The sequence below is a fragment of the Grampus griseus genome (genome assembly GCF_964374135.1).
Source record: "Grampus griseus genome assembly, chromosome: 4".
Taxonomy (NCBI): Eukaryota; Metazoa; Chordata; class Mammalia; order Artiodactyla; family Delphinidae; genus Grampus; species Grampus griseus.
This window is the reverse complement of record NC_138997.1, coordinates 73,890,203-73,915,049: the sequence shown is the minus strand read 5'-3', so window position 1 is coordinate 73,915,049 and position 24,847 is coordinate 73,890,203. Positions and strand designations below refer to the sequence as shown.

The 24,847-nt window shown below is 41.3% G+C and overlaps 1 protein-coding gene across 1 annotated transcript in view; it reads right to left on the bottom strand.

The window, feature by feature from the left end:
- The window catches only part of CORIN (corin, serine peptidase), a gene marked incomplete at both ends in the record, with an annotated part of 252,263 nt that overhangs the window by 71,634 nt on the left and 155,782 nt on the right, over positions 1 to 24,847 (bottom strand). The window contains 4 exon segments of the mRNA XM_082653606.1: positions 7,074 to 7,181; positions 11,753 to 11,869; positions 14,263 to 14,373; positions 16,874 to 16,981. Coding sequence (XP_082509732.1) covers positions 7,074 to 7,181; positions 11,753 to 11,869; positions 14,263 to 14,373; positions 16,874 to 16,981 — 444 coding nt within the window.

Genomic DNA, 24,847 nt, shown 5'->3' with positions numbered 1-24,847 from the left:
ACAGCAAAGTGATTCATAAACACACACATGTATATATATAAAATTAATTCTTTTTCAGATTCTTTTCCATTATAGTTTATTACAAGACATTGAATATAGTTCCCTGGAGAACTTATTTCTTGATCTCAAAGTCTGCACCAGGCATAGTGTGAGAATTAAGGAAGGAAAGGAGGGGGGAGGCATCAGAAACTATCCTAGGCACTTTAAAATGTAAAAATAATGCAAAATAGAGTCCCTGGCATTGAAGCACTCCAAGTCTCCAGAGGAAGAAAGACACATGCAGGTAGCTGCGGTATAACATGAACAGGCTGAACAAAATGCTAGAGCCCGGAGAGACAGGGTGGATAGGAGCAGTTTGGGAAGCCTTCCCAGGATAAGCGGGGTTTGGGCAGGTTTGGTGGAATGCGGTGGAAAGGCTCTCTGTCCCCTCTCTGTCTGAGGTGGACGTGCTTCATTCCCAGAGGAGAGAGGAAATCAAGGGAGTGTCTTGGTAGAATCAGGTCAGGTCCACCAGAGATTTCATGCCTTATTAAGAGTAATTATTCAAATTAAATTTAATTATTTGACTAGGAAATGGTATGCAGGCAAACAGATTAGCAATAAGGACTGCAGTGAAATATTAAAACAGCTCTGGGACTATTTCATAATGTAAAGAGTCTGAGGGCTTTGCAGAGATTATGCTGATAAGGAGCCTGATACTGGCCAGACTGAAAACTCTCACGGACCAAGTATGTAAGACTCTCAGTTTATTGAGGAAGAAGTAACACTCTAAAGCTGGCATAATCCTGAGGACGCCTACAGGGTGGAGAAAAGAAAAAGAGACAGAGGAGGTATGGGGTTGGTTCAACTTACCACTTCTTTGATTTGTGAAAGAGGAGAAACACTGAAATGTTTTGAGTTCAGATTATACACAAAAAATGCATATTCCTTATAACAATGAAAACAATACAAAGACACATATAGGAAAAGCTCTTCATCTCCCCACCTCCCTCTCTCTTAACTTCCCTCAATGCCAAAAGATGGGTTTCCTCTTCAGCTTGCTTTTGTTGCTTGATTACCTGTCACGACCATCTTACAAATCAGTAGAGGCAGCTCACACTCTATATTTTTCTTAATTTCTTTAATATACTTAAAATTTTACAAAAATGGGATCATTCACACATATTTTGATGCAGTCTTTTTTTTCCTGTAGATGTCTTTTCTTTCTCTCTTCTTCCTCAACTATCCTATCAAGTTTTAACTTTTTATCAGTTTGTTTCCTTGAGATGATTAATAGGCATATCACATGCATAACTTTTCTCTCTTTTGATATGTGGGATGTATCGATTTTGATTTAGGATAAGATATAGGCTTTAAGTGTCTCAGAGTCAAGGGAGATGAAAGGATTAAGTTACGATCATGTATTATTCTGAGATCTTTACTGAATGCGGTGAGGTTGTTTTGTTTCCTTCATAAAGGCGTTCTTCACAAAGTGCTAAGCAAGAGAAACTCTCAAGTATCTGGCAACCTCAAATTCTGTGATTTATGGTATCAATAAACTTTTATATCTTAAGCAGTAGACTCACTGACAAGCCTGACTGACATTAGCCACTAGAGGGCGATCACGTCACAAACATGCGAGGACGTTTAGCTGTTGCAGGGCTGTATAATTCAGTGTGAGCTTGAGGCAGTGCCTGGCATGGCATTCTGAGGACAGATGAGGTTTAATAAATATCTGAAGAAAAAAAGATCCTGATGGAGTCTCAATGATAGCCCACCTTTCAAAGTCTGAAACAATATTTGATAAATTCAACCTAAAGAAAGGACTGTTAACTAAACGATGTTACATCTTCATCATGATGCAATACCTGAAGCCAATGGAAATCATGTATTAGATTGATGGTCGTTTACATGAGAACATGTCATTTCCAACATCCATTGGCATATATATCTGAGATTCATCTTTGCGTCAAAACTTTAAAGCTCTCTTTATTATTATTTAGTTTTTAGAATTTGAAGAGCTATTGTAAGGTCAACACCCTTATACCTACTACCCAGGTCAAGCAATTGAACTCTGCCAGACATCCCACGTATCCTTCCATATCCCCTGTCTTATGTCGACCTTCTCCTTCCCCCACAAAGTAAATGCTGAGTTTCAGAGTCATCACTTCCTTGCTCTTTTTCATAGCTTTATTACATAAGTGTGCACCACATCCTACATACTACAGTTTGGCTATCCATTTTTGAAAACCAAATTGAAGTCTCTTATACTATCTATGTTCCCCCTCCCCTCCATCTCTTTATTTTTCTTTAATGTTTAACTATTGAAGAATCCGGAGACTTGACCTGTAGAGTATGCCAGAGTTTGGATTTTGCTAATTGCACACTCGTGGGGAGGCTAAACATGTTCCCCTGTCCCCCTTGTCTCCTGAACACTGGCAGCTGAAGCCAGGGGGCTGATTAGGCTTCATCCCTTTGGCAAGACTAGGTGCTGCGGTGTTCTTTCATCAGAAGACACATCCATCTGATTTCTTTTTGTGACTTCTACAGCTCTATGTCCATGCGCAGTGCCTTGCCCTGTTAATTCACCTGGTTACCAAATGGTAATATTCGAATTCAATCATTTATCTTCCACTTACTAGCTGGGAATGCTTTTAGAAAGAGGTTGTTCCTCTCATCTACTATTTGATCCTGAGAACTGAAGTCCTTAATCATTACAGCATATGGCTTTTTGACTACACCCCTATACTATCTGTTCCTTCCACCTAGAGATTGCAAGGAGAGGGCAGGAAATTGACAGACCACTGGGAAATTATTTGAAGAACAAAGCTGTTCATTTCTTCCTGGATATAACTTTTCAGTGGGGGGGAATCATACTGCCATCTTCCCACTCATATACACGACTTTGGTTTTCCTTTTCTGTTCTTCAAATACACTCAGACAGTTTCCCTAGCGTCTCACTGTCTCATCAGCTTCCTCTTTCATCACAGGTGTTCTTGCCAGGTTCCCTCCATATATATTCAGCAAACATTTGAACACCCCCTCTTCTGAGTGTCACGCCCTGGGCTAGTCACTCGTCCCCATTCCTTCTCTGTTATTAAAAATATGTGTTGGAAGAAAAATGTACACAAGTAAACATGTAGAACTAAAGGTTGATGGAACACTATGGGAAACCTGGGAGGGCCCCTGAGGCATGACAGTCACACCAGGCTTCATACAGCCATGGCGATCGTGGGCGCAGGGAGGTGGGGAGAGACACATGCCCAGGAGCGGCTCTCTCCGCCAGGTTCCCCCAGATGTCTGGATTGCACTCTACAAGGTACAGGTGATGGATTAGTCCCTCCACACCAGACTGATGGGAAATAACATTCCTGATCCTACCCGCCAAGGCAAGGACATGTCCGTATTCTGCCTCCCAGCAGGGTGCAAACATGTTAAAGATTCTGGGCTGGAGTGGATGTGGTGATACTGTGATACTTTTAAACCTCTCCATACACAATATCATCTGAGATGTGTTCTTTAGGCTTTTTTTAATTGTAGGCACTTCTGCTAATCTGAGATAAACCATGGATCTTATCCACTGAAAAATACGAAAACCAGGGCTTCCCTGGTGGTGCAGTGGTTGAGAGTCCTCCTGCCGATGCAGGGGACACGGGTTCGTGCCCCGCTCCGGGAAGATCCCCCGTGCCGCGGAGCGGCTGGGCCTGTGAGCCATGGCCGCTGAGCCTGCGCGTCTGGAGCCTGTGCTCCGCAACGGGAGAGGCCACAACAGTGAGAGGCCCGCGTACCGCAAAAAAAAAAAAAAGAAAGAAAAGAAAACCACGAAGACTTTTTTTCACACCCAATTGCAGGATGTCACTAATCCCAGCAGCCTCGTCAGGCCACAAAGCAATCATTCTCAACTTTTGCTGCACACTGGGGTCACCTGGGGAATTTTAAAAATACTGATGCCGGGGTCCCACCCAGTATATCTTCAGGGACCATTGGAACGTTATTATAATATTTTATGGGGTGGCAAGAACCATTATCTTTAAGGACTAGCCTCCCAGCAACTCCAGTGAGAGGCTGACTCCACCGGAAAGAATGTCCACGTTCTCCAAACTCATATTCCCCACTGGCAGGGAGCCAGAGAAAGAGAGCGCTGCTCAGTCGTGCTCCAGAATCTAAGTAACAGTAGTCTCTGACAGTGTCCAAGATCTTTAACCAATTAATCACATTTTCAAGTGCATGAAGAGTTTCCTGAGAGGAGATGATACTCGTCCATATTTACAGAGAACCAAGTAGACACACACCATCCTGAAGCTCTTTGAAAAATAAGGAATAACATCTTTACTCTCAGCTGGAAGTTAGGCATATACACCGCTTATGTGCCTAGCAGAGACAGCAGCTCCTGGGCATGGGTCTCTCCTCGCGCCCATGATCGCCATGGCTGTATGAAGCCGGGTATGACTGTCATGCCTCAGGGACCCCCCCAAGTTTCCCACAGTACTCCATCAACCTTTAGTTCTAAATGTTCACTCGTGTACTTTTTTCTCCAACACTTATTTTTAATAACACAGAAGGAATGGAGACCAAGGACAAGCCCAATGCCTGGTACTCGGAAGAGGGGGTGTTCCAATGTTTGCTGAATATATATGGAGAGAACGTGGCAAGAACATCTGTGATGAAAGAGGAAGCTGATGAGATGGTGAGATGCTAGGGAAATGGTTTGAGTGTATTTGAAGAACATAAAAAGAAAACCAGGGCTTCCCTGGTGGCGCAGTGGTTGAGAATCCGCCTGCTGATATAGGGGACACGAGTTCGTGCCCTGGTCTGGGAAGATCCCACATGCCGCGGAGCCTGTGCTCCGCAATGGGAGAGGCCACAACAGTGAGAGGCCCGCGTACCGCAAAAAAAAAAGAAAAAAAAAAAAGAAGAAAACCAAAGTTGTATATATGAATGGGAAGGTGGCCATATGATCCCACTGTTGAAAAGTTAGCTCCAGGAAGGCTGGAATCATGTTTCCCTTCATTGCCATCAAAGTGCCCAGTGCCCATCCCAGTGCCTGGGACATCACAGACACTAGAAATACTGGTTGAATATACATGATAAATGGAGTATTTCCTGCCATATCAATAAACGAAGGATGTCACAGTCACCAATGATTGTAGCCCTCCAACGTGAGCTGATGAGCCCTGAGGAAACTCAGGGCTGAAAAGAATACCTGCCATCTAGCAGCCATCAGACTGCAGCCACTCCCTGCGGTGAGCCCTGAGGAAACTCAGGATGTGAAAACCCTGGATACTGGCCTGGAGAGCTGAGATGCGTATCCAAGGAATTATTTCAGGCAGTCAAGACTCTTGCATCTTCCCATACATAGAAAAGCGCTAAATTCCTTAACTTGAGATATCTGGTATTCTTTGATTAATAATAATCTTTTGACATTCCTGACTACCTGTTTTTTCAGAGTTATCTGAAATGCTGTCTCCCGGCCTGCAGTCCTCATTTTGCCCAATAAAACTTAACTCGCAACTCTCACGTTGTGCTTTTTTTTTAAGTCAACATACATACCAGCTGAGTTATCTAGTGCCCTTCCTACAAGTTCCTCTTTTTTTGGACCGGTGATAACTTATTTTTATTTTTAATCTTGAAATATTTCAAGTATAGAGAAAATAGGATAACATATACTTGGGTTACTCCCTGCCTAAATTTGACACAGGCTAACATTGCTCTCTCACCTTTTTTGAATCTAACAGTAAGTACCATTCCATGTCAGACAACCCCGAAAACTTTAATAAAATACATGTGTCTGAGACAATACTGTCACTGTCCAAAATGCTACAGCCCAAGTTCAAGGTGAAGTAAAAAAAATGATTCTGAAAGAGTTCCAGGGCAGACTGGGAGATGAGCAAAGTCAAATCATATGTATATACATATATACACATACATAGACATATATTTAATCATTTTAGAGTGAATAAAATGGTAGTGTGTCTTAGTGGTCAGACTGATATCTATCTGCACTGTTCTCTCCTATGGGAAATGGAGGAGGGCTGGGTATTGTGCTTTCGGCCAAACAGTTATTAAGTGCTTGTGAAATTAAACAAAACATCTTGTTAGTCTGGGTTATTAATTGGCTGTGGCCCTCACACTCCTATCCAGCCCACTGTTTTCACCCCTTGATATCCCCTAAGGGGTACGGGCTACCTGCCACCCATAAGCTCTACATTGACCCAGAAAGGTCACAGAGTAGAATTAGGATCTGAAAACTTCAGCAAATCCAGGGACCCAAACCCTTCAGCCTTTCAACCTCCCGGCCTCCAGGGGCCTTCACTGCTGGGATCTGTGCTAAGAAGTCATACCTTCTTGTCAACTGAAAGCTGACAGACCTGCTTCTAAATCTCAAGCCCAAGCTGACAGGGAAGCCAAAAATTAATTCTGAAAAGTGAAAGAAGTGAGTAGAATGTGAAAGCAGAGCCCAGAAGTAAGCAAGCCATTACTAGAAATCAGTCTTTGGGGGCTTTCCAATTCATCTAAAATTTCCTGAGAGACTCTTCCTGCTACCCCTGCCCATTCAATCTTCCCCGAATCATTCCTCCTCCTGAAGCCGGTTTGGATACAGCCACCTGTCTACACCGTTTGTAGCGAGGTCATTACAGGTCAGCAAAGTTCCTGGAAGGGCGAGAATACATTTTATAACAAGAACAGACCGCCAAAGTTTTATGTGGCTATTTAAATGAACTTCATATTTACTTCTTGGATGAAGTTTCCATTTTTGAAGCTGGGCTTTAAAAAGGAAGAAAGATAGCATTTTCCTGCAGATGCAGCCAAGAAAATAATATATAGGAGCTGACGCTGAGTGGAAAGTCACGGCAATGACATTAAGCAATGGATTTATAGCCCATTCATGATGACACATTTGTTTATGATTTAAGTTAATTAAGACCATTTTGCTTCTTTTCTGCTACCACATGCAATCTTTAAAAAAAAGAGAGATATATATACATATTTTGGAGGGATTCCACACTTGAGCATTTTAATGTCAATGCAAAAGGATGAAACTGAATACATAGCCTGACGCGGTGATTGAATTTGTCAGCAGCAACTGTACTTACTACAATTATTCAGACTGTTGCTGGGATCACAAAGAGAGCTACCACCACATGAATCAAGGCAGGAACTGTAGAGGCATCTTTGATCTCCTTCTTGACACGGAGTCTGACCTACAGGCGGGGTGAAAGCACATTTACTTTCATCAGCAACTATAAATTCCACGCACTAGGATCTGAAGGATCCAGAACCAAGGAAGGACACAACTTTAATTTCCTTCCAACTTCTCCAAAAATTTTGAACACATGTTGAGATTCTGTAGGAATAAAGAAGTAAGAGGCAACCCATCCTTCAAAAATCATCTGTTGCTGCTTTTAATGGAAAAGAGAGCATCTTATATTTACATGGGTGCATGGAGTTGATGACAAAATAAAATTCAAGTGATTTGAGGGAAGGGCCAATATTTTTAAGACTCATTTGATCCCAACTCTAGTCTTTCCTCTAAGGAAAATGCTTTCCTTAATAATAAATAAGGCATCAACATCAATACAATAAGGATACTTTATCATGGCATAAGTCTTAAGCGGCTGTTATCCATATTTTCTGCGTCCTTGGAAAGTAGCACTGGCCTAGCTGCAATGATCTGAGAATTGGGTTTCTTATTTCCAAATGGATGACAACAGTAACATCAACCTAATGGCTTTTCCTTAAGGTATGTGGAGAGGAAACTGCTTTTCCCATTGATTTCCTGGTCATTTGTAGATTAAATGGATAAGGTAATAAATAACTGCCTGTTCTCTTTCTAGCTCGCCCCCGTTATAGTCAATTACTCAGACACGTCATGTGGAACCTAGAAAATCTTGCAAGGTAGTTTTAAATATAAATAACAGTATGGGTATACATACAACCATTCTTATCTGTAATTCTAAGACAATATTTATTATACTGGACTTTCTTATCTATAATTCTAAGACTTATAAGACTTATCTATAATCTTATCTATAATTCTAAATATAGTATTTATTATTCTGGACTCTTTCTCCCTTCCAGTACCATTAATGAACAACACTATATATCACAGCCTTGCATAAAATAGATATCACTCCTTTTCTTTTTTTAATGTTAGCAGGTCAAACTTTTTTTTGCAAGGTAAGCCAGGATAAGTTCCATGAATTTAGTCTCTTGAAGAAATTTTATTAAGACAGCATGCATTCATTATTTCAGCCGGTATTAAGCGCCCACTATGTGACAACTTATGTGACCAGCTCGGCACTGAGCATTAAAAGACAGAAAACCCTGATAATTTCTACCCTAATTAGGGATATCATCATGAACGGAATCTTACGATGCCATGTGATCATTGCTCCACTGAAGGTCCATGCAAAAAGCAGTAAACGCAAATTACAACAGTAAGAGTAAAGCTTCTCAAAGGAGTTTTTCAGGCAGTTGGGGTAAGGTGGGATAAGAGGGAAGGATGGGTTTCCCAAGCAGACAGCAGGATATACAAAGGCCTGGAGTAAAAAGTACACAGGCTGGAGTCACTGGAGGTTAAGGGAGACTAAACAGGAAGGTTGAGAGTAAGGCTGAGGGTTGTAATGGCCTAAATCTTGAATAGGGCCCCGAGTCCTGGCAGAAGCAGTCCCAGACCCCCTCCCAGCCTGTTTGAGCAGAACCAGCCTTCGATCACTGCTGACGCTTGTAACTCGCTCCCCTTCACTCTCAGCTCGCTGAACGCAGTGGCCTTCTCCCACTACTCTAAACTACCTTGCTCCTTCCTGCCACCTCTGTGCCTTTGGCCAAGCGGTTCCCTGTGTCTAAAATTCTTTCTCCAGCCCCACTCTCCTTTGTTAATTCCATTCATTCTTCAGACTGTGGCTCCTACAGCCATCTCAGGGACGCTTCCCAGAGGCCCTTCACCAGGACATGCATCCAATACGTGGCATCCTAGCACCTTGAATTTCCCTCCTGGCCTATGTCACTCCCCAGTTAGACAAGGACCAGCACAATTATTTGTATCGGCTTACCTCCCCCAGGAGCCTGCTAGCCGCATCAGCAGTTTTGCTTGCCACTAAATTCCCAGCACCACAATATACTTTTATTATATTGAATTCATTAGAGTAGATAAAGATGCTACAATTTTACTTTGTGATTCATTTTATCATGTGACTTTCTAACATCTCACACATGTAAGGAAGTATTTTCAAATCCTGCCACTGCATAGTAAAAAAATCCAAAATTATTTCAAACAGCATTGAATTATGTAGAGAGAAGGAACTATTTGATCAAAAGGGAGTTGCTTGGCTGACATGCACACAATAACTCATGGCTAGAAAGGGAATTCCTTCTGAATTTTAAAACTGGTAAAATGGGGCTTCCCTGGTGGTGCAGTGGTTGAGAGTCCGCCTGCCGATGCAGGGGACACGGGTTTGTGCCCCCGTCCGGGAGGATCCCACATGCCACGGAGCGGCTGGGCCCGTGAGCCATGGCCATTGGGCCTGCGCGTCCGGAGCCTGTGCTCCGCAATGGGAGAGGCCACAGCAGTGAGAGGCCCACGTACCGCAAAAAAAAAAAAAAAAAAACTGGTAAAATGAAGCACTCGTTATCTAGTTTTTTATGGACTAAATCTGTGAATAAAAGGCTCTCCCTTTAGGTCTGAAATGCGTTTTCATTAAAGCCATCCTAATGATCAATATTCACTATGAAAAAGCTAATATAGTTATCGGTGACCAATCTCATTAGCTGATTTGGAATATACACAGCCTAAGACTTGCTTTCACATAGCAGCTATGTGATAAGAACTTACATTTACTGAGTGCTCACCACGTGCCATCTCTATGAAGTAGTTATCATTATTCTGAGATTACAGACACAGAAACTGAAATGTAACAGGGTTAAGTTACTGGACTAAAGTCAACCAGGGAGTAGGTGGCAGAGCTGGGGTTTGAACCCAGGCAGCTGGGCGGCAACATCCACATTTTTAACAACTAGGCTATGTTGGTAAGAGGGAAGGTCACTTATAAGCAAATGTAGTGATTTTTAAGTCAAAGGATATTACCAACCCTGTACTGAGAGATGGCTTCTACACAAACTGGGACTTAAAACAATCAGTGTAGAGCTTTCTTTTCTGGCAGAAATAGACACACTTAAAAAAACCAACTTATCTGATTTACTTTTTCTTTGGGGGTTTCACAGATAATATCAGACTCCTTTTAAACTGTATTTAAGTATATTGCTTGGAAGGAAAACAAAAGACGAAAAGACAACCCTCAGAATGGGAGAAAATATTTGCAAATGAAGCAACTGACAAAGGATTAACCTCAAAAATTTACAAGCAGCTCAATATCAAAAAAACAAACAACCCAATCCAAAAATGGGCAGAAGACCTAAATAGACATTTCTCCAAAGAAGATATACAGAGTGCCAACAAACACATGAAAGAATGCTCAACATCACTAATCATTAGAGAAATGCAAATCAAAACTACAGTGAGATATCACCTCACACCAGTCAGAATGGCCATCATCAAAAAATCTACAAACAATAAACGCTGGAGAGGGTGTGGAGAAAAGGGAACACTCTTGCACTGCTGGTGGGAATGTGAATTGGTTCAGCCACTATGGAGAACAGTATGGAGGTTCCTTAAAAAACTAAAAATAGAACTACCATATGACCCAGCAATCCCACTACTGGGCATATACCCTGAGAAAACCATAATTCAAAAGGAGTCATCTACCACAATGTTCATTGCAGCTCTATTTACAATAGCCAGGACATGGAAGCAACCTAAGTGTCCATCGACAGATGAATGGATAAAGAAGATGTGGCACATTTATACAATGGAATATTACTCAGCCATAAAAAGGAATGAAATTGAGTTATTTGTAGTGAGGTGGATGGACCTAGAGACTGTCATACAGAGTGAAGTAAGTCAGAGAAAAACAAATACCGTATGGTAACACATATATATGGAATTAAAAAAAATAGTTCTGAAGAACCTAGGGTCAGGACAGGAATAAAGACGCAGATGTAGAGAAAGGACCTGAGGCCACGGGGAGGGGGAAGGGTAAGCTGGGACAAAGTGAGAGAGTAGCGTGGACATATATACACTATCATATGTAAAAATAGATAGCTAGTGGGAAGCAGCCACATAGCATGGGGAGATCAGCTCGGTGCTTTGTGACCACGTAGAGGGGTGGGATAGGGAGGGTGGGAGGGAGACGCAAGAGGGAGGGCATATGGGGATATATGTATATGTATAGCTGATTCACTTTGTTATAAAGCAGAAACTAACACACCATTGTAAAGCAATTATACCCCAGTTAAGATGTGAGGCATTAAACTGCTTCTCTGCACATGGTTATTTTAGGAAGCCGTTACATTTAATTTCAGAAGCCAGTTATTTCTAATTGAAATCTAATTGAATTGAATACTATACGCTACACTTTTCTCTTTATCGTGGTGTTTCCCCATAAAACATCTAACTGAATCTGCCCATGCTGTTTAAGTGTTTAACCTCTACTCTTCACCCTTAGGGATGATTTTTCAGTGTAAGTTGCATGAGAGTTACATTTACCATAAGCAAGGGTTTCTGGCTGACCAGAGCTGGGAGGACCAGTGCATTAGGCAATCTGGCATTATTTATATGGGGATCCTTTAAGCTGTAGGTAACTTCCAACTTTTTGCTGTGCTCCCAAGGAAAGGCCCACCGGTCAGGACTGTTTCCGGGGCTAGAGCACACACTTACCATTGGTGCAACTCTCCTCATCACTTCCGTCCTTACAGTCCTCGTCTCCATCACACTGGAAAGTGCTGGGGATACACTGGCCACTTCTGCATTCCACCAGACCCTGGCTGTGACATGCTAGGAAATGCCAAAATAACATGCATTTTAATTATTGCTACTTCTTTCAGTCTACAGATCACATCAATGATTCCCATTTATCTGGCATCACCAAGAATGAAGTGTTCTAAATTTCTGAATGTTCTGCATAAATGAATGAATATATCATTCATTTTGTTCATTCCAAGTATCTTTGGAATGGAAAGTTCCCTTTCAGGAATTTCTCTTCCCTTATTAAATAGCACTCACTAAAAATTTTTTCTTGATCATTGCATGGTGAAAAACAGTATTAATGATGGTAGTAGTTATACTACTAATATAAAAGCTACAATTTATTAAAGGCTTACTATATGGCAATAACTGTGCTAGGAGTATTAGTTGTCTAATCTCAAATCCTCAGAACAAATTTGCAAATGGATATTATCGACCTTGTTTAGAAGAAGGAAACTGAAGCTTAGAGAGTTTAGTGTTTGCCTCAAAGTCTCAAGGCTGTTAAAAGGTACGGCCAGAATGTGAAGGCAAGCTTTTCTAACCCAAGCCCCAGCATTTCACTCTGCACCAACCTGACCTAATGCACTAATGAAGTGGTATATATGAAAGACTTGCATAGTACCTACCCCACAATAAACACTTGATTTCAAAACTTGCTTACGACGTCTGACATTTAAAAGGGATGGTCTAGTGGTCATTAACCTTCCAATTTCTGAAGGTTGTCTTAATTTTATCCCTATTGTCTTTTAGAGCGTTAGAAACCCATGTATCATATGACCTCGGCCTTCACCAACTTATGGTCTACATACACACATACGTACGCACACACATACATAAATACATACATGAGCACCAAGCCCTTGCTTTTCCAAGATCCACCAGAATACAGTCCACTCTGTTCCACTATGTCCACTAAGCAAGGACTCAGGTACTATTCCAGTGCAAACAAGTTCAGGAAAGGAGAAAGCTGGGCATTGCATTTCCTAATTAATTTATGTGATTTTTCTTATGTCAAAATAAAAACCATGCAACCCACATTTGTAATTTTGCCTCAAATTATAGGCAAATTAAATAGTCAATCTCATAGGTATCAGCTGTTCCTGCTTTTATTAGACAGCAAAAGATGGAATAAAGAGTTTAATTAGTTTGAACATGCATAAAGTGCACCATATTAACTCTTTCAGATCAATATTACTCTCTTTTAACAAATAGCTGCTGCTATTCAATCATTTTTTTATCCCCTACTGAGTATACTGTAGTTTCTAGGGAATAAAATGTGATCAGCCGTATTTGATTTTCTTAGGCAGGTAGTGTAATAGCTACCTGAAGACTTTTTTTTTTAATTGACGGATAGTTGATTTACAATATCGTGTTAGTTTCAGGTGTACAGCACAATGATTCAGTTTTATATATATATGTATCTATTCCTTTTCAGATTCTTTTCCCTTATAGATTAGTACAAAATATTGAGTATAGTTCCCTGTGCTATAAGTAGGACATTGTTGGTTACCTATTTTATATGTAGCCATGTGTATATGTTAATCCCAACCTCCTAATTTATCCCTCGCCCACCCCCTTTTCCCCTTCGGTAATCGTAAGTTTGTTTCCTATGTCTGTGAGTCTGTTTCGTAAATTAGTTCATTTGTATCATTTTTTTAGATTCCACATATGATATATGATATTTGCCTTTCTCTGTCTAGCTTACTTCACTTAGTATGATCATCTCTAGGTCCATCCATGTTGCTGCAAATGGCATTATTTTATTCTTTTTTATGGCTGAGCAATATTCCGTTGTATATATGTGCCACATCTTCTTTATCCATTCATCTGTCGAGGGACATTAAGGTTGCTGCCATGTCCTGGCTATTGTAAACAGTGCTGCAATGAACATTGGGGTGCATGTGTCTTTTTGAGTTAGAGTTTTCTCCGGATATACTCACCCAGAAATAAGACAGGCTCTAAAGTTACAATATTATTGCACACTCTGTGTAACTCTATGAACACTGAAGGCTCTCTTATCTCTGCCACTTCTCCCCCGGTTCTCCCACACGTGGTACCTGAGAGCACCTCTGGAGGCTCCCACTTAACTGCTCATATATTGTTTGCAGAAGAAAAGTGCCCCAGTCTCTGGGAAGAACATTCCCTTTGACAAAGTCGCAGACCCAGAAAGGATGTTTGTGGACAATGAGAAAGAAAACTGCCACCCGCTTGGCCAGAGCAGCCGAATCAGGCTTGGAGTTTTGGAGAGAGAGAGGCGGAAGTCAGTTACACTATGCTGTTATTGTCATCACACCACTCAATTATTACCTGTATAGGTTAGGACCAAAGGGTAAGAATCTGCTTAGATAGTGAACCTTGAGTGTATTTGACTAAACAGGCAGAAGTAGAAAAATAAGCAAAACGAAAGCCCTCAGGGCACTCACAGCAATTGACCTCGTCAGACTTATCCCCACAGTCATGGTCACCGTCACACACCCACTCTATGGCAATGCAGCGTCCATCTCCACAGCGATGCTCCTCTGTGGGGTTGCAGTCTGGAGGAAAGAAAAACTCGGAAGGATGGAGAGAACCAGCATGACAAACACTTAGAACTGTGTGGCTTGTTCCAGTAGAACAAGTTCCAGTAGAAGAGAGTCTGTTCCAATTATTCCAATACCGTCAATAACCTTTCTACTCTGGGTCTGGCACCTCCCGGGCAACCATGTGGCCCCCCGGCCACCATCACTATGGGGTAAGACCTGACTGCTTTTCAGATGAATAACAAGCTCCCAGCTTTTCTAGGACCCATAGCTTGTTCTGGGTTTTGTTGTGTTTAGTCACTGTTTTCTTTCCTTATGAAAATTTTGTGATTTGGCTCAAATAAACAGAACTGTGATTTGGGTTTCACAATGTAGATAGCTGATTTGATGATGCGTGACAACTCTGCCATGTTTCTAAGAATTGCAACTTACCTCTCTGTGGTAAACTGCGGAGGCAGGTATCTCCTCCTGTCATCTTGCCTGATGCTAAGCTAAGGTTTTCTGTTGAACTGTCTAAATATATAACTCATACTTGAAAGAACTGCTGGGTAAGAAATGCAAAATATTTGGGTTTTTTTAATGATTCTTTTTATCCTGGATTTAACCTCTGTCCCAAACTATATATTCCTGGAGGAAAAGGAGAACTAAGTGATGTTTCCTCTCACAGAGGGTAGAACCTATAGGATTCTTTGATATGAGACATGGAATAACAATATAAACAACCCTTTAAAAGATGTATGTAGATTCGTGAATAGCAGATTCCATAATGAGGAACTATCATGGATTTCCATTAACAGCACCACTGTCTTTAACACACCTGTGGAGGGACCATGGGTCTTGAAGGATATAGGGGAGCAATTAAGTGAAGAAGATGGACGAAATGGTGCAGAGTAAAGAAGAAAGACACAATGGCTGGGATGCACGGGTGGGAACCAGAGGAGCCAGCACATGCTCAGCCTGCTAAAGATGGGCAGCCGGGACAGAGAATGGTCTAAGAGGACCTCGTGATTATTACCATTAGATAGAAACAAAGTCATCCTAAGAGCACAAACCTCATGATATCCTACTACCTTCAGAGGAACCAGGTTGAGTTGGTAAGACCACTGTCTTTCACACGCCAACTATACACGGGTCCTCTCCACTGACCTATTGAACTACCAAGCTACACTCAATACCCCCCTCCCTCATTTTTACTCTCTTTTCTCCAGTTATTTTATTGGTAAAAGGAGGAGTTGGAGTAGATAATCTCTAAGGCCCCAAACTATACATTTTATGATGTATACAATTACAACGGCGTCTCATTCTTTGTGTCCCAAGACTACTCGATCCCAGAAGACAATCCATATCTAACTAGTGACCCGTGGGATGTTTTGCGCATACATACATTTTCCAACGTTCTTATGGATGCAGTGAGAGGCAGCTACACAGGTGCTTCTAGAAACTACTGAGTTTCCCAGCATGGGGCCATTTGGGACATTCACCACTCCTCCGAGGCATTCCCCTGACCCACTCCTGATTCTCCCCCAGCATTTCTTTTGATGTTCTCTAATGCTGAATAATCATTTCACATCATTTTCCCAGTGTCCTGCCTCATCTCACCTTGCCCTTCTGCTCCTATTAGAAAGTTCTTCTGTCACTCAATAATATACTACCTAAAAAAAAATTCAAAAGCTAATCACAAATTCAGAAAGGTAAATAAGCAAGAAGAATTTTGCTGGTTTTAATTCATGAAAGGGCATTCAGAATTGGACTCGGCTCTTTTAAAGGTAGGGTCATTCTCGTTTTTTTAATTGAGATGTAATTGACATAGAGTGTTGTATACGTTTATGCTAAATAAGATAAGCCAGAAAAAGAAAGACAAATACTGTGGGATATCACTAACATGTGGAATCTAAAAAAATCTGATTTTGTTCAAACAGAGTGTAGACTGCTGGTTACCAGGGGCTGGGAGGGTGAGGAATTGGGAAGATACTGTTTATAGGTACAAACGTGCAACTAGGAGGTAGGTTCCTTCTTTAAAAGTTAAGATCAGCTTCTGTACATAAAACAGATGCACCCTTCTAACCTTCGACATCCGCACTGCAGAAGTTGCCCCTGTAGTGTGTGGCAATCAAATAAAGGAGGGCTCTCTGGTTATACATAATAAGGGGATCAGGAAGAGAAAATATATCTGTCTGCAACGTTTTGCTCAAGAGCTCAAAATCTAAACACGAGCCACCGGCTCCAACCACAGAAGAAACCAAACATTTTTAAAGAGAAAAAAAAAGTTAACTCCCATTTCTACTCCACATCTCTAGCATTTCCTTAGTATGACTTTTTGTCAGAAATCTTACATTTACACATGAGACATGACTGAGACTAATAATTTAAAAAGCTTCCTCTTTCGGAAAATTAAGAAACCAATCATTTTGTAATTTCACCCACTAATCACATTAACAAACAATGAGCTACAAGTTCTTGATTATAAACGTCTGCAATTTTAAATGAAAACCTTCAGGGAAATAGTGCTACTTACCACAGTTTTGCTCATCACTCAGATCCCCACAGTCGTCATATCCATCACATACCAGGCTATAATTAAGGCACTTGCCCGTGTGACAGTGAAACAGACTCTCGCTGCAATCTGAAAATAAGAGAAGCCACCGATGGCTCATTAGAGCAGAACAGGATGTTACAGTAGCAGTTTATATAACGAAAGCATATCATGGGAGGGAAATCATAATGGTAACCTGGTCCACATCTATTCTTTTACAGGTGAGGAGACTGTGGTGCAGAGAGATCTAATGATTCGCTCAAGGTCACATAACAAGTTCCTGAAGAACCACAACTAGGACCCTCCGGCTCCCAAGACAATGCTTTTATCACTTCCTGACGGTATTTATCTGAGTTCCGCTTTATGACACCTGAAAGCTCCTTTAGAGTCAAATATGAGAAAAGACATTCTCAACTCACCGTGGTTCCTAATGAAGTTCATGTTCATACAGAATGAATACTTAATAGAGGGTGAGTAGTTATTTCTTAAAAAATGTTTCCTTTAAAATGAAAGTCTAGTTTTGCCCATGGTAAGCATAAACGTAACAAAGAGAAAAAGTCATTTAGATTACAGAGTCATTACTTAGTTTCACATCACTTAAGTCAATTGAATGTTTCACAGCATGACCCTCAAATAAACAGTACTGTCCTAGATTACGGTGCCAAGATAAGAATAAGTGATATATAACCTCAGGAAGCTTATAGTTTAATGTTGGAATAAACATCATGCAAGGAAATTTTAATAAGAAGATAGGTCTTGCTTGTTCTTGGGTAAAACAGAACTCCTATCATGGTTCTATCATCTATTAGCTGTGGGAATTTGAGTGTATTAGTTAAAATATATAAGTCTGTAAACTTCTTATTGAAGTTAGGATAAGAGCAATTACTTAATAGAGTTTAGGGGAAGGTATAAATAATAAATTAATGTGTGTAAGTTTCCAAGACAATTAAATGGGAAAAGAATACTCTTCAACAAATGGTGTTGGGACAATTGGATTTCAAATACGCATAAATGAACTCTGACCTTTACCTCAAACCATACATAAAAATTATCTCAAAATGGATTATAGACTTCAATGTAAGAGCTAAAATTATGAAGCTTCTAGGAAAAAACATAGGAAAAAATCTTCGTGACCTTGGGGAGGGCAAAGAATTCTTTGATATAACAACAAAACACAAGACTAAAAGAAAACAATAATAAATGGTTATCCATTAAAATTAAACATATTTGTGCTTCCAAAGACACTATTTAAAAATGGAAAGACAAGCCACATACGGGAAAAAAATATTTTCAAAGCATGTATCTGATAAAGGGCTTATATCCAGAATATATATAGACCTCTTACACTCAATAATAAGACAAACAATTACAAAGAGGCAAAAATCTTGAATAGAAAGTCTTCATAAAGACATATGGATGGCTGATAAGTACATGAAAAGGTGCTCAATATAAGCATTAAAGAAATGCAAGTAAAACCACAATAAGATACTATTACATATCCCCTAAAATAGTTATAATAGATAAGACAGATAATGCCAAGTATTGGCAAGGATTTTAAGAAACTGAACCTCTCATATATAGTTGGTGGGGATGTAAAAGAATAATAATGCCACTTTGGAAAGCAGTTTGGCTGCTTCTTATAAACTTAACTCTAACCTTATCACGTGATTCATGATTTCCACACTTAGAAAGCTACCCAAGAGAAGTGAAACATATATCCACACAAAGACTTGTATGTGAATGTCTAGAGCAGCATTATCCATGATAGCCAGAGACAGGAAACAATCTAAATGCTCAACGACTGGTAAATGGATAAGCAAAATGTCGTATATTCATACAATGGGATACTATTCACCAATTAAAAGTATCAAACTACTGATACATGTGACAGCATAGATGAAGCTCAGAAACATTATGCTAAGTGAAAGAAACCAGATACAAAGACTACATATTATGCAACCCATTTATGAAGTTCCTGGAAAAGGCAAACTTACAGAGACAGATGTCAGAGCAGTGGTTATCTACGGCTGGAGACGTGGGAGTGGGGACTGACTGCAAATAGGTAGAAGGAAAGTGTGGGGAGAGATGAAAGAGTTCTAGAAGTAGATTGTGGTGATGGTTGCACAATGCTATAAATTTACTAAAAATCAATGGGTTAATTTTACAGTATGTAAATGATACCTCAATAAAGCTGTAAAAATGTTTAAAATACATGTAAAGCCTGCATGTAATAGAAACTAGATTTCTTAAATGTATTATTTTTTCCCTTATTTAAAGTGAATGAAGTTCAAAAATAGATTCGTAAGGCTGGAGCGGGATCACGGAAGATGAGGAGGATTTTGGTAGAGTGGATGGAATGAAAACTTCAGCAGGTTTCAAATAGAGGGAATAGCAAGAACGAAGGAAAGAGGTGAGAAATGGAGGCACGTGTGAGGATCAGTCTGCTTGGCTGAGAAAGACCAAGAATCTAATGGTCAACAGTCCAGTCTCCTGAATTACAGCTAATTGTTCCTCCTCAAGCAGACGCCTGCATGTCATACAACTGGTGATGGGTGCCTCTTTACTATAAACATCCCAAACTCTATAACAATTTATTATCAGAAGTCTTGGGCAAAGGGACTTCCCTGGTGGCGCAGTGGTTAAGAATCTGCCTGCCAATGCAGGGGACATGGGTAGGATCCCTGGTCCAGGAAGATCCCACATGCTGCAGAGCAACTAAGCCCGTGTGCCACAACTACTGAGCCTGCGCTCTAGAGCCTGCAAGCCCCAACTACTGAGCCCACGTGCCACAACTACTGAAGCCCACGTGCCTAGAGCCCGTGCTCTGCAACAAGAGAAGCCACCGCAATGAGAAGTCCACTCACTGCAACAAAGAGTAGCCCCTGCTCACTGCAACCAGAGGAAGCCCGTGAGCAGCAATGAAGACCCAACGCAGCCAAAAATAAAGAAATAAATTTATTTTAAAAAGTCTTGGGCATTGATCAGTGAAACTGTTAGCCACATCAAAATATTATACTTGTTACTGACATGATTCATCAACTTCTCTTTCAAAGAGCATTCTTCTAAAAAAAAGTTACTTAAATACTCTTAGAATGACATCATTTTAGAAATGGAATGGGCCTTAGCGATCATCTGTTCAGCGCCATCATTAAGAGGGTGTGTGTATGTGTACATACACAAACACACACGTGCATACACATATGCTCACACTTATACACATACAGAACTTTGTAAGTACTTTTAATTTTTCATTTCGCCTGGGACAACCATCATAAGGGAAAATATAAGGACTAAAAAGAGATCCCAGTTTTCACCTTGACCGTACTATTTCCTCCCATTCAGCAGCAGAGGACACTAACTTCCCACCCTGCACCCCACTGCTACCACACACACACACACACACACACACACACACACACACACACACACACACACACACACACACACACACGCTGAGTCAAGAAAGGTTATGATTTTGGTTCTCCTGCCCACTGAGCAGGGTTGGGGAATTTGTGCATCAAGATATATACATTTCCTCAGGAAGTTTTAAAAGATCTTTCTGATTTTTATTTTCATCTCTTGTGAGAAGTTTTGAATCGGCATGCTAGAATCAGCAGTACCAGGGTCCTCACCTTGACCATCAGTGCAGAAGTACTTACATTACCTGAAGGAGGAGACAGGGTGGAGGGGTGACAGATTTTAAACCATACGAATTAATTTTTTTAAGCAGTACACTTCATTTTTTTGATGATAGGACTGGGAAATCAAATATTCCTTTCAGAATCTGATTAACCTGAGAACACACTAAAAATTTCCAACGTGGCCCCTCTGTGTGGCCTATTCTGGGATCCCCGGTAATTCATACTAAAGCACCTCATTGGACATATTTTGTAAATTAATGCTCACTTATTAACTTATTTCATAAGTGAAAATGATTCAAACATTTAAAAAAATTCCTCATTATTCACATAGGTGCAGATGCAACTTTCCACTGTTATGACTTTCTTGGTTAGATGCCATTTTCAGAGGTTAGATACAAAACTAGCTGCATTCGGAAAACAACTTGTTGCCTCCCTAAGGTCTGTGTAATTAGTAAACACACAGAGCCTTAACCAAAGGCACTGCACACCCAGAAATACACAGCAAATAGCAAAGATCACAGTGCTCCTTTTATTGGAATAAATGTTTATTTGAACTGAAAAGAGACGTCGTCAGTGTAATTTGGGGCCAACGATCAACACCTGCAAAAGCTGCCTGCTGTGATTTTCTCATTCAATACAAGCATAATTTTGCGTAACCTAAGGTAGGTGTTTTTCTAGATACAGATCCTTTTTTCTGAAAGAGAGCTTGATACAAAATGTTACTTCTGAAGTTCTTGCTTGTTAATATCTATTTCAGTCTGGCATCACAATGACTAACGTTTACCCCTCAAAATCGTCATTAAATGGAAGGGGAGAGCTAAGGAACAGAAAGCCTTTTATCATGAGCCTCGTTCAATTGGCTCAGTCTCTATGAGTCTATAAACATAATCATGCTGCCTCAACTCAGGATTCAAATATGGAAGCTCAGTTTCCATCCCGAGATGCCCTCGTTTTGAGATGACCAAAGAGGTTAACCAGTTTGCCCACAGTTGCCCAGATTATTACAGTGACCCGGGCTTCTTGACCTCCTGGGGTTTTTTCACCTATTGACTTCTAGCTCCAAAGGAGGATTTCTCAACTGCAGTACTGCTGACATCTGGGGCTGGGGGACTCCTTGTGGCGGCGAGCTACCCTGTGCCTCGTATGATATTCATCGACACTCCCAGCCACTGCCCACTAAATGCCAGTAGCATCCCCTCCAACCTCCGCAGTGGTGACAATCAAACAGGTCTCCATACATTGCAAAACACCCCCCAGGAGTAATACTGCCCCCAGTTGAGAGCTACTGTCCTGGAATATCCAAACATCACCTCAGTCCAAGGCCAGTTCTAATCTCGTCTTTTCCATCAGGTCTCTCCACACCAAGCTGGCAACCAGTGATCTGCACTCTTCTCTACTCACAGGGCCTTTTTTTTTTTTTACACAATCTTCTTTTGCTCGGTGACATCTATTATATTGTTCTAAAACACTATATTTAATGATCTCTATTTTTATATGCCATTTCCCTGATTAGATTAAAAGTGTCATGAAGCAAGAAGCCATGTCTTAACAGTCTCTACATTTACTATGTATCTAGAACATGCTTCACACATAGTGGGAATTCAAGATTATTCAATAATTTGATTGATTCCGCATAATCAGACTGTCACTAACCAGAAGTGAACCTTCCACACATCTGAAGCTTCCTCCATCGGCATAGAATGGTAAACTTTTATTTTTATTAATGTGGTGGAAATCTTTCTAGTATTTACTTGCACCCTGTCTTAGTAAAGAAACTATGGTAGGTACAGTTTTTTTTTTGTTTTTTTTTTGCGGTACGCGGGCCTCTCACTGTTGTGGCCTCTCCCGGTGCGGAGCACAGGCTCCGGACGCGCAGGCTCAGCGACCACGGCTCACGGTCCCAGCCGCTCCGCGGCACGCGGGATCCTCCCGAACCGGGGCAGGAACCCGCATCCCCTGCCTCGGCAGGCGGACTCCCAACCACTGCACCACACGGGAAGCCCGGTACAGTCATTTCTGATGACTCGGAAACATTATTTGGAATATCAGTTTTTATGTTGTGCTGTTTGGGTGGCCTCCTTTCTACATAGCTTCATGTGGTGCTGCTTTGAAAACCATTGTGCCTATTGTAGTATTTGTCTCCTCTACAATGTATCACGTGACCTTTGGCGGGGCAGGGGTGGGAGCAGTGTTGCGAGGAGGGAGGGCATGGAGAATAAGATCACAGCCACAATCACAACCATAAATCCTAATGCCCTTTGAGAGTTACTGCATGCCAGACGCTGGTCTCTGTGCTTGACATCCAGTGATTCATTATTCTGCCCAACAATTCTAGAGGTAGTTACCATTACTTATTGTCTCCATATTACCGATGAGGACACTGAGGCCCAGAGAGACTGAGTAACTTTCTCTGTCCACAGAGGCCGGAAATGATAAAGAAGAAATAGGAAGACAGGCAGCCTGACTCAAGACCTTATAACATTCATCACTATACTGTGTGATAATTAGTATAACTAATTATACTAACTAGGATAATTAGTTAACTCAGTATAATTAGTTCACCACAGTCCTCAAAAATAAATCAACCAATGTTACCCCAAATTCAGAGCAAATGACTTCCAAAAGTATTTGACAGAGGTTTATGCGGCACAAAGTACGGGGACTTTGTGGCAACTATTTTCCCTGTGACAACCATTTCCCTGGAGGCTGTCTCATTCATTTGCTAAGCACCTGCTCTGTACCAGACACTGTCCTAGAGCTGGTTATAGAATCAAAATATCATAGAGGGCTTCCCTGGTGGCGCAGTGGTTGAGAGTCCACCTGCTGATGCAGAGGACACGGGTTCGTGCCCCCGTCCGGGAAGATCCCACATGCCGCGGAGCGGCTGGGCCCATGAGCCATGGCCGCTGAGCCTGCGCGTCTGGAGCCTGTGCTCCGCAACGGGAGAGGCCACAGCAGTGAGAGGCCCGCGTACTGCAAAAAAAAAAAAAAAAAAAAAAGATCATAGAATGTTAGCAGCAAAAGAGACACCAGACACACTCTAGGGCAGTGGTTTCAAACCTGGCTGCACACGAGAATCACTGGGGGAGTTTTACAAAGGTACTGCTGCCTGGGTACCCCCTCCAGACCAATGGAATTCGAATCCCTGCAGGTGGGGCTTCCTGGAGATGCAATTGTGCTGCCAGCCTTGATGACAAGGAAAACCTGGAGAAGTAGCCTGCCTCGAGCCACGGAGCTAGAAATTTAAAAAAAACAAAAAACAAAGAAAACCCTTAATCTTCAAAAATCTTTTCACTATACCACTAAAATTGCTCTAGGTGGTTAGAAATTGGTCCATTTTACTGATCAGGAAGAGACTGGTAAACATGGCAAAATGAGTTGCCGGTGGGGTGGGGAGGTCAGTAAGCAGGCCAGATACCTGGAGAGCCCCTGTAAAAGACAACTATCTCCCTCAGCATAATAGAGCAACCAAACTAGACATTTTCCTGTCTTATGAATGATCGCAGTACAATCATTCACCAAATTCGCACTTTTATGGACATGGGCAAGTCAAAGGCGGCACAGTTTAGAGAAAACAGTTAGATTTGGACCCATTCGGAAGTCGGTTCAAATCTAGCACTTTGAGCCACTGGCAAATTCATTCATGGCCGTGAGCCTCGGCTCTGCATCTGAACAAAAAGGAATAATACTTCATTCGCTGAAAATTCAATCGAATCATGTAGGTAAATGCTTCTAGTACAGTTGATTAGGGAACTCACAAATAGCAAATCCCTTCCCTTCCTTCCTTGGAAGGCAATCCTCCTCCTGTACCCGCCAGGACCCTCAGAACGTGGGAAGCCCAGCAAAATTTCCTTCTCCCCACAGGACTATCTGTGGGTTGCATTCCAGCTCTGATTTGTATCCACGCCCTAATTCAGACTTAACACTACTCCTTCACTGCAGGGTGGTGACAACAGGAGGGTGGCACCTTCTATAAACATGCATGCTGAAATGCCACAAGCACTGAATGTTAAAGCTCAGAGGCAGATGTCCTTGGAAGGTCAGGAACAATTGCATGCAAAGCTCTCAATGTCCAACTAAGCATTTTCATAGACAAGTATTCTGAAGGGATGTATTTCCTCAACAAACGAAGCCAAATGGTTTTTGAAGTGTGGTTATGAAGAAGGCCCATGTCTTAATAAACTCTTGCACTCCTAGGATATTGCTGAATACCTTGCATAATAATAATACTGCCTTCTTTGTTCAGTCACTGACTAGGAAAATTTACTCCTTGAAATTCAGTTTCGACAAATGCAGCAGAAATCTCTTACTGTGT